The sequence below is a fragment of the Triticum urartu genome, chromosome 1A (genome assembly GCF_056163025.1).
Source record: "Triticum urartu cultivar PI428250 chromosome 1A, HENAU_Tu73, whole genome shotgun sequence".
NCBI lineage: Eukaryota > Viridiplantae > Streptophyta > Magnoliopsida > Poales > Poaceae > Triticum > Triticum urartu.
The window spans coordinates 330,850,301-330,861,591 of NC_141873.1; the positions used below are offsets into that span (position 1 = coordinate 330,850,301).

Below are 11,291 nucleotides of genomic sequence, written 5' to 3' on the forward strand. Positions count from 1 at the left end.
ACAAATTCAGGAGCTCATTAACTCCAAGATGGGCACAGACACATACTTGTTGGACAAGGAACACCTGCCCATCCATCCAGATTTTGAAGATAATCAGGTTGTCATGCATGAGAATGAACCATCATCCGTTCAAGCACAAGCCAAGAAGGAGAAGGCAAGGAAGGAGAAAGATGCCAAGATGCCAACTCAAGAGGAGGCATCCGAGTACTTCTTGAAAACCAAACAAGAGCAGCTTGGTTACTTGATTGCATCCACCCTGCGGATTGAGAAAGGACTAGCCACCCTAACTCAGAACCAGGCAAGCCTATAGAAAATCGTAGAACAAAAGTTCTATGACTTGGACATCAAGGTGACAGAGATTCAGACTGCAGTGGAGCAGCTCCAAGATGACATGCAGGAGAGGAAAGGGAAGACTACCACTGATGCCTTTGCCAGAGTGCCACGAGGTCCGAGGTCATCTGTAGTGCCAGTTCCTGACACAAGAGCAACCGCCTCAGCTCCAGCCGCAGCACCAGCCCAACCTGCTCCAGCGTCTACTTTAGCTCCAACTCCATCCGCGTCTATGGAAGCCTTAGTCCTTGGAGTGATCCGAACTCTACCACCACCTGAAGATCAAGCCTGAGTGTCGATTTAGCACTATGCATTTTCTAGGAACTTTTTGGTAACTTGTTGCCAAAGGGGGAGAAAAGTGTATAGATCATAGGCTTCGAGAGAGAGTGTTGCTTTTCTCTCTTGCTTTATTTGGTGGTTTTTCAAACTCTGTTTGCTTTTGAGTGCTTGAGTTACTATGCTTGTGAGACATTGATGATCATGTGTTTGATCATAAGCTACACTTAATGCTTGCTTAATGCTATTATCTTATTTATCTTATCTATCTTGGTGATGAGTGCATGTATTTCATTCTTATCATTTTAAGCGCTCCACCAAGATGTATGTGACATGGAAGAATAACCCATGACTCTAACTCTTTGTGCATTTGCAGTCCAAAGCAAATCTTAAATATGCACAAATTTAGGGGGAGCTCTTACTTATCACATACTTCTCAAAGCGACGATATATTTCATGTTTATTATCATTTGTCGAAGCTTTGATCTATATGTTGTCATCAATTACCAAAAAGGGGGAGATTGAAAGTGCAACTATCCCTAGGTGGTTTTGGTAATTCATAACAACATATAGCTCATTGAGCTAATGCTATTCCAAGGTGATCATTTCAGGAAAGCTCAATGATTGGCATGGCATGGATGGTGAAAGTGGAACCCTCAAAATGCTAAGGACAAAGGATTGGCTCAAGCTCAAAAGCTCAAGACTCTTCATTTTATATTTTAGTGATCCAAGATCACATTGAGTCCTTAGGAAAAGCCAATACTATCAAGGAGGGATGAGGTGTTGCTTAATGAGCATCTTGCTTCATGTGCTTAATGATATGCTCCAAAATCCTCAGCTACTTTCCCATATCCACATTTGACCTAAACCCTAAGCCAAACTCGGTCCTACCGATTCTTTCTATCCGGCGCCACCGAGTTTCACTTGTCATAAGCCACTGCCAAACCCTAGCAAATCGGTTCTACCGATAGGGATCTCGGTCTCACCGAGATGGGATTGCAAACTCTCTGTTTCCCTTCCGTAACTTTTCGGTCTCACCGAAAGAGCGGATCGGTCCCACCGAGATTGCAATGTAAACTCTCTGTTTCCTTTTTGTAACTTTTCGGTCTCACCGAAAGAGCAAATCGGTCCCACCGAGTTTGCCTGACCAACTCTCTGGTTAGCTTATTACCAAAATCGGTCTCACCGAGTTTGTGTAATTGGTCTCACCGAGATTACGTTATGCCCTAACCCTAACCATATCGGTTCCACCGAGTTGCATGTCGGTCCCACCGAAAATCTCTAACGGTCACTAGGTTTACTATTTCGGTCCGACCGAGTTTTTTGATTCGGTCCCACCGAGATTGGTAAATTGTGTGTAAAGGTTGGATTTTGTGTGGAGGCTATAAATACCCCTCCACCTCCTCTTCACTAGAAGAGAGAGCCATCAGAACACATCTACACTTCCAACTCATATGTTCTGAGAGAGAACTACCTACTCATGTGTTGAGACCAAGATATTCCATTCCTACCATATGAATCTTGATCTCTAGCCTTCCCCAAGTTGCTTTCCACTCAAACCTTCTTTCCACCAGATCCAAATCCTATGAGAGAGAGTTGAGTGTTGGGGAGACTATCATTTGAAGCACAAGAGCAAGGAGTTCATCATCAACACACCATTTGTTACTTCTTGGAGAGTGGTGTCTCCTAGATTGGCTAGGTGTCACTTGGGAGCCTCCGACAAGATTGTGGAGTTGAACCAAGGAGTTTGTAAGGGCAAGGAGATCGCCTACTTCGTGAAGATCTATCGCTAGTGAGGCAAGTCCTTCGTGGGCGATGGCCATGGTGGGATAGACAAGGTTGCTACTTCGTGGACCCTTCGTGGGTGGAGCCCTCCGTGGACTCGCGGGACCGTTACCCTTCGTGGGTTGAAGTCTCCATCAACGTGGATGTAGGATAGCACCACGTATCCGAACCACGGGAAAAACATCCGTGTCTCCAATTGTGTTTGAATTCTCCAAACCCTTCCCTTTACATTCTTGCAAGTTGCATGCTTTACTTTCCGCTGCCAATATACTCTTTGCATGCTTGCTTGAATTGTGTGATGATTGCTTGACTTGTCCTAACATAGCTAAAATCTGCCGAGAACTAAAATTGGGAAAAGGTTAAGTTTTTATTTGGTCAAGTAGTCTAATCACCCCCCCTCTAGACATACTTCCAATCCTACAAATATCATCTGCAATAGATGATGTAAAATACATCACCAAAAAGTGCTAGATGTAAAACGCATCAGCCGCGCCACGGCCGCTCCGACATATGCTGTAAGTACTGTTCACTCTGAACTTAACTGAAGAAAATGAACTTCACAGTCGAAACTGGATTTTACTGTCGAAACTGATTGAACTAGTAATAGAGCATTGCAATAGATGTCTAGGGCGTTCGAGCACTAGTAGCAGAGAAGCAGTGATCTAAATCAGCAGACGCACGAGCAGGGAACACACTAGTAGAGAGCAAGTCGTGCACTAGCACCGCGAGCGAGTGCTAAAGCAGCAACTCCTGTAGCTGCCGGAGGTCGTGCAACAGCAGCAGCAGCGCAAGCGAGAGCAAGAGCAGAGCAGCAGCACGAACGAAAGCAGGAGCAGTGCAGCAGCGCGACCGACAACAAGAACAGAGCCGAGCGAGAGCCGGAGCACCTGCAGCTAGTGCCATTGTGGAAGTTGCCGCCGAGGAAGCAACGACATGGGGGAGAGACGCCGTGGATGATGTGGCCGGCGATGACGCCGTCAATGGAGACATGCCATGTCTGCTCGGTATCGAGCACCGGTAGCCCCATGAGATCAAATAAAAGATAAAATGCAGTGGTGAGTGCAGAACCTCCTTGGTGGTGCCGAGTTGGCCTCGGCTTCATCATAGGAATTGGTGAGGGTGCTGCGGTTCTGGTGGGGCAGGTCAAGACGGCGTTGTGGGGATTGAGGTGGCGCGATAGACGAGGCGAACATCGGGGCAGCTCCTTGGAGGTGGAGGATGGGGCGGCTGATCCGACGGGACGACGAGATCGACTACGGATCCTCATCTGGTGCAGCGGATGAGGGACGGCGAGCTGTTGCGGTGGATAATGTAGTTGGGGAAGAGTCTCCGGCTGGGCGGCGGTCGGGAGGCCGACGAAGGAGCATGGGGTTTCGCGGGTTTTGGCGGCCTCGGTGTACGAATGGGGGGGGGGGGCGAAGGGGGAGGTGGGAGCCAAGCTTAGGGACGCGCTTGTCCAAAATGTAGGGTAAGTTCATTACCAGCGTACCCCCACCGGTTTTGACACCGCGATGTGGAACTTCATTTCTGGCTGAGGGGTAGAAGGGGGATTTCGCGTGTCTGGGCTGCAGGAGCGATTTAGGATGAGGAGGGAGTTCTCGCGCGCGTCCATATTTTGGGATAACAAGGCGCGACGCGGGTTGAAGAAGCAGGAGTTTCAAAGCAGGTGAGACAAAAGATACTCGAGCTTGAAAATTTTAGGATAACAAGGTGCGGATTCCTTGTTCGGCAGAACAAACTTAACGTGTAAAAAAACAGTTCATACAAGACACAAGAGAGTCATGTCCCCTTTTACTATATTGCTATAGATGCCATTGAAAAAACTACAAGAAAAATGTAAAAAAATCGGGAGAACAAGATTACCCTGCACAGTACCAAATCGATTCGCACTTCCCTCAACAACAACAAAAAACAAATCAATTCCCACCAAAGAAAGAGTATTGTCCCTTTTTATATGATTACAAATTTCAATTTTTGAATCCACGTTATGTTGAATTCGAATATATCGTTAGGTGACCTTGCGGTTTATAATTGATGTAGTCGTACATTTTGATCTTCCATCATATATGAACATTTTACTCCACCATGTGAACATATATATTGTCGTCTACCATATGGACTAAATTTGAATCAATTTTCCTTATTTGAATACGATTGTTGCCAAGTTATACAATAATTTAAATATTATCTTGATAACAAAAAACATACATATAACAGTAATCATATTTCACTATGAACTACATGTACCATACGCTCTCCAATTCAAATATTTGTATCCATTTTATGTTGAATTCAAATCATAGTACATTATTGGTCTAGGTAGCGAGATGTTTGGGATAATCTAAACCCTGTTTTCATACGTATAATTTTTGGCTGAATTGGGACAAGTTTTGGTATAAGCCTCTTGCAAAACCGGAGATTCTCTCAACAAGCCTTGTGGTTCCGAGAGGGAACGTGTCACCTTTGTGTGTGAAACGATATACACTGCCTCCCCCCTGATTTTATTTACAAAGGCAACATAGAACTATATGAGTGCCCTGTTAAATTTTGGAATTATTTCAGGTTCATTTGACCTTTTTATACATTAATTGAGTTTCTGGACTTTTAATGTGCATAATCTAAATATGAATTGCATGCACATGCTCCGGTGCACCAAAGTGGGTTGAAAAATCACATGTGTGTCCTTGGTTGAATTTCTAGGTCCCATGGAAGAAATGAGAATGAAATTCAAACATCTAGGCATCATGAGTCGGCCGAGAACATCGAGAAACTTTGATTTTAAATTCATGTAAATCCAAAACTCGCCTGGAAATCATGAAACTTGGCATGGTGTCATGTCATGGCACTAACATGTTGTGGTAAAAAATTGGGCCAATTTGGAAGCTCGTGGTTCTAAGAGGGAACGTGCCACCTTTGAGTGTGAAACGATATACGCTGCCCCCCTTGAGTTTCTTAACAAAGGCAACATAGAACTACATTAGTGCCCTGTTAAATTTTGGAATTATTCCGGGTTCGTTTGTCGTTTTTTATTAATTGAGTTTCTAGTCATTTAATGTGCATAAGTCAAATTTGAACTACAAGCACATGCTCTTGTGCACCAAAGTTGGTTGAAAAATCACATTTGTGTCCTCGGGTGAATTTATAGGTCCCATGCAAGAAATGAGAATAAAATTAAAACCTCTGGGCATCGTGGCTCGGTCGAGAACATTAAGAAACCTGGTTTTAAATTTCTTGTAAATCCAAAACACGTCTGAAAATCATGAAACTTGGCATGGATGTCATGTCATGGTACTACCATGTTGGGGTAAAAAAATTGGCCGAATAGGAACGGATTTTGGTATAAGCTTCTTGCAAGCTGAAGCTTCTCTCAAGAAGGCTCATGGTTCTGAGAGGGAACGTGCCACCTTTGAGTGTGAAACGATATACGTTGTCCCCCTTGAGTTTATTTACAAAGGCAACATAGAACTACATGAGTGCCCTGTTAAATTTTGGAATTATTCCGGCTTCGTTTGGCCTTATTTACACATTAATTGAGTTTTAGGTCATTTAATGTGCATAATTCAAATTTGAACTACAAGCACATGCTCCCATGCACCAAAGTTGGTTGAAAAATCACATTTGTGTCCTCGGGTGAATTTCTACTCCCTCCTTCCATCTATATAGGTCCTAATGCGTTTTTCGAGGTTAACTTTGACCAAACGTTAGAGCAATAATATATGACATGCAACTTACACAAAGCATACCTTCAAATTTGTATGTCAAAGGAGCTTCCAATAATATAATTTTCATAGTATACATCTCATGTGCTATTAATCTTGTCAATAGTCAAAGGCTGTCTTGAAAAACACATTAGGCCCTATATAGATGGAAGGAGGGAGTAGGTCCCATGCAAAAAATGAGAATAAAATTCAAACATCTGGGCATCGTGGCTCGGTCGAGAACATTGAGAAACTTGGTTTTAAAACCATGAAACCTGGCATGGTGTCATGTCATGGTAGTACCATGCCGTGGTAAAAACATTGGCTGAATAGGAACAAATTTTGGTATAAGCTTCTTGCAAATCGGAACTTCTCTCAAGAAGGCTCGTGGTTCTGGGAGGGAAAGTGTCACCTTTGTGTGCATAATTCAAATTTGAAATACAAGCACATGTTCCAGTGCACCAAAGTTGGTTGAAAAATCACATGCGTGTCCTCGGGTAAATTTCTAGGTTCCATGCAAGAAATGGGAATGAAATTCAAAATTCTGGGCGTCGTGGCTGGGTTGGAAACATTGAGAAACATAGTTTTTTAATTCCTGTAAATCCAAAACATGCATGAAAATAATGAAACTTGGCTTGGTGCCATGACATGGCACCAACACGCCGTGGTAAATTTGCACTCCGATTTGTGAAGGCGCACACATTAACAATCAACAAAGTCATTTCGGAACAAGTGCTGTCAAGTTACAATCGGAAACACAAGTATTATTGAAACCGTGGGCGTTCTACTTACTAGTACCATTTACGTGCCGCCACGCGTCCCCATTTTTTATTAGCTAGGAGACGCCATGCAGGGTAGCTATTTGAGTATGAGAGGCGTGCGATCAGACCCCTGCGCGTGCTTATCGGGAGGAGAGCCCTTTGACCTCCATCTATTGTCCACAAATTGAGCTTGGGTGCCTTAAATGCACCTACCTTTAGGTCCATGACAGGTGGGCCAGCCACCTGTTAGGACCACCTGTCATAGGCCCAAAGGCAGGTTCCTTAAGGCACCGAAGCAGCGTCTGCCATCCACCTCTCTCCCAAGGTGTCCATTAATGGCACCCGAGCCTCTGTTTGATGGCGTGGCAATGTCTCACTCGACCGAGATTTAAGAGAGAAAAAAGAAAATCTGAAAGCACGGATCTTGATGTAAGATCTGACGGACCTATATAGCATCTACTGCGACTTATAGCAAGACTGATGAATATATAAGGACGATTAATTTTTTTGATCAAAGAAGGGCTTGCCCCTTCCGATTTTCATTACTGAAAATCACCATAATTCACAAGAAGTTCAGTACAACTCCAGCCTAACACGAAGGACTAAAAGCTACCAGATTGAAATCGCAACATCCTAAGAGGCCAACAAAGGCCAAACATCCGCGCTAGAACCCAACATTTCACAACCGACAACACAATCCACATCCTAAACCGATTATTACATCAAAAGAAACCAGGAAACTAGTCTCCGCGGCGAGCGGCGATGATCTCTTTCGTGTCCTCAAGACGCTACTTGAGAACATCCGCGGATTCCTCCTCCAGCCTTTGGCGCTTGTTGCGGAGCATGTCATTCTCGTCCATAAGTTTCTTGACGATGACGCCGGTCCTCTTCAACAAGGCGCTGGTCTCCTCCTGCTGGTCTGATCTTCGGACGATCTTCTCCCTCAGCAGGTTGCGCTCGGCCCGGAGCCTCTCATTGCCCTCCCTTAGTTGCCGGATGATGCCGGTAGCCTGTTCAAACGAGGCTATCATGTCGTCCTGCAACCTCGCCAAGCCAGAGATCTGATCCATCTGGCTATGGACGATCGCATGCATGCGCCTGTAAAAGTCGTCGCCTGCCCGCGAGAAATTTTCCCAGGCCGCCGCGGCGCGGCGGGACATCTCTGCTGCATTCGTGGCGCGGCGGGACATCTCTACTGCTTCCGCGGCGTGGCCGGACTAGTCTGCTGCATCGACGGCGCGGCGGGACCTCTGTGCCGCTTCAGCGGCGCGGCGGGACCTCTGTGCTACTACTTCCGCACGGCGGGACATGTCGGCTGCTCTCGCAGCGAGGCGGGACATCTCTCATGCTTCTGCTTCCATGCTCGCCTCTCCCTGGTGGCAATCTCTCGACCCAGAACTCACGCTGGCCATGGCAGACGCAAGGGAAGGATGCTGAATGACTTGTTTTTTGTGTGGATGAGGAGTTGAGGAGGAATGTGCAGTCATCTTGGCATACTAGTATTTATAACCGAGTACTAATACGCTCCTAAGTGGGAAACCGTTTAGGTTGTGATCGGTGTGAACATGTTTGCAATTCAATATACTCCCCTTTTGTAAGGCCCCGCTTTGGAAAGGTGCATGCATGCAACCATTTCATTGGTTGCATTGAAAGCCATTGTTGTTGGTGCCACGGCTGAAAAATTAATATACTTCATGCGTGCTTTTTCATTGGCTGCATGCATGTGAGAGAGTGCATTGGCAGTGAAATGAAAGAATTAATGTGAGCAAATTACTATGTGTCTTGGTCTAAGAGAAATTGTCTTTAGGCCTAATAAACCCGGACGGAGGGAGTAGCGTGGTACTAATACGCTCCTAAGTGGGAAACCGTTTAGGTTGTGATCGGTGTGAACAGATTTGCAATTCAATATAGCGTGGTACTAATACGCTCCTAAGCGGGAAACCGTTTAGGTTGTGATCGGTGTGAACAGGTTTGCAATTCAATATAGCGTGGAGTAATTTGCAATTCAAATTTTAGTTTTTCCATTTTATAAGGCTCAATTTGGTTGTTCCCCAACACATGTTCAGATTCCAAGGTGCATTAAATCATTGCATGCAAGTATTAAGAGAAAATTGACCAATGCATGTACTTTATGCATGCATGCATTGCAATAAATGCATTGATAAACATATTTTTTTTGAGAAAAACAAGAGCATTAATTAGGTTCTTTTGCAAACTACAAAAAATATTCCACCACTCACCATCTTGGTTGGTGATATTTTTGAATTAAGCCCTATAAACCAGAAAGGAGGGAGTACTGCTGTGTACGTGCAATAACTGACACCGTCGTATACATATCTTACGGTTAATGGGGCGTTCGACAGGAATAGCCGCGTGGCGAGCTCTAGGCTAGTCTTTTTCAGAAGCATTAAACCTATCTCTCGGGACTTCTCGCACGCACCATCGTGCCACCCACAAAAACTTGTACTCTGAGTTTAGTAGTACGTTATACAAGAAGAGAAGAGGTGCAGCACGCACTCGTCCTCTCACACACGCGTCTGTTTTTTCTCGAAAAGGAGGAAGATGACCCCCCGGCCTCTACATCTGGGAGTCACACATGCATCTGTAGCTACTAATTGTAGTGTTCTCAACCATCCGATTGGCTCTTCATGGATGTACCTATATACTAAAACATGTCTAGATACATCTATATTTTGACAAATGGAAGGCATGTATTGTGGAACGGAGGGAGTGCTTGTCATCAAAATGGATAAAAAGGGACGTATCTAGAACTAAAATACGTCTACATAGATCTCCTTTTATCCATTTTGATGACAAGTAGTACTTCTTACCCAAAGGAACTTTATATCTAACAGACACAAAAATATCCGTTCGACTGTTGGAAATTACTGATCTGATGTCGAAGTAATTGCTGCATCGCCACCAAAACCCACCATTTCTTAAGCTAAAGTAGACCAAGGTAATCCCTATATTAGCATATTACTAAGATAAACAAAAGGCACTATAGAAACATTTAGGACGTGAGCTTGTCAATCTGAATGTGGAGGGACACGAGCTTAGCCCCGGCCAGTAGCTTGGGCAGAACTGTCAAGAAGGTCAGCTCCTGCACGTCGATGTCGCCGGGATCCTTGCTGCTTGTCACCTCCATTTCCACCTTGACGGCGTCGGTCGTGCCTTTGGGCTCCCCCGGCGGGCCGTTCGCCCACAGCTTGGCCACGTAGTGTGGCAGTGGGGACGCCTCCGCTCTGATGCAGACGACCGACATGGCGATAGGCGTGCCGATGTCGAGCACGCCGCCGACCAAGAAAAACACGCGGCGGTCCTCCTCCGTGAACAGCAAGAGCCGTGGCTCCGACAGTGACACTTACAGCTGGAGGACCTTGCCGTACTGGATCCTCTACACGAGCATGGGATGCGCGGTGCTGATGTGGTGGTAGAGCGCCGGCGGCGGGCCTTCGTAGCCGCAGACGGGCACGAGGCATTTGCAGGGCGCGAGCGGACACACGCTCTGGTGATCGGCGAGCTTGTGGTAAGTGACGTAGAGCCCACAGCCTTCGTGCAGGCACTCCACCCTCATCGATGAAAGGACGGAGTCCACCGCTGTGTTCTGCATGTCGAAGCCACTGCCGCGCTCGCACTTCTGGCACTGCCGCTGGTTCCCAGGGCGCTCGACGCGGCAGTCCGCGCAGGCCAGGTGCCCTCCCTTGCACTGCAAAAATCAACCGAAGAGCACATCAATCAAGAAACCTGCACCTTGCTCAATCAGCCGAACAGACGAGGTGTATTCGAACCTCATACTCTGGAGGCATCAAGGGGTGGAGGCACAAGGGGCAGTGGAGCATGGTGAGGTCCATCGAGACCTTAGAGAGCTCCATCGCCGGGTCCTATTCGGTCTGCATGATCTCGCCCTCCTCGTGCACAACCATCTCTCGACTTGGGCCGGGGTATTACAAAGCTTTACCGTCACATATTTTATACTACTTCAAGGTGCATTAAATCAACACATGCAAGTACTCCCTCCGGTCCTTTTTACTCCGCACATTAGCTTTGTCTGAAATCAAAGTTTGCTAAGTTTGACCAAATTTATATTAAAAATATTAACATCTATAACATCTAATAAATATAATATGAAAATATATTTCGATATGGATCTAATAATAAGTATGTTGTTATGTGAATGTTAATAATTTTTTGTATAAATTTGGTCAAAGTTGGATGAGATTGACTTCAGACAAACCTAATATGTAGAGTAAAAAGGACCGGAGGGAGTATCAAAAGGAGAGTCACGACATGCATGCATGCATTGTAATTAATGCATTGGTAAACGCAAATTATTGAAATATATCGAGTGTAGTGCTTTGATGTGTCACGTCAACTCATACATCAACGAGAAGTTTGATTATCCTCTCCCTCGCAGACTTAACTGGACCTGCCTTTGGCT

General features: G+C 45.5%; 1 protein-coding gene across 1 annotated transcript; it reads right to left on the minus strand.

Annotated features, from left to right (window-relative positions):
- Positions 1-10,247: 10,247 nt before the first annotated feature.
- LOC147991095 (putative E3 ubiquitin-protein ligase SINA-like 6) lies at positions 10,248-10,725 on the minus strand. The gene is made up of 2 exons (XM_087538526.1): positions 10,642-10,725; positions 10,248-10,559 (listed from the first exon to the last, which is right to left on the minus strand). Exons 1-2 carry the CDS (start codon positions 10,723-10,725, stop codon positions 10,248-10,250), a joined length of 396 nt encoding a protein of 131 aa, XP_087394652.1.
- Between the last annotated feature and the right edge of the window lie 566 nt (positions 10,726-11,291).

What these genes read in the sequence shown, in the direction of transcription:
- LOC147991095 (XM_087538526.1), bottom strand. Translation starts at nt 10,725, where the DNA reads ATGGAGCTCTCTAAGGTCTCGATGGACCTCACCATGCTCCACTGCCCC. An exon ending in TGATGCCTCCAGAGTATGAG is followed by an intron (nt 10,560 to 10,641) that starts GTTCGAATACAC and finishes TGATTTTTGCAG; the next exon opens with TGCAAGGGAGGGCACCTGGC.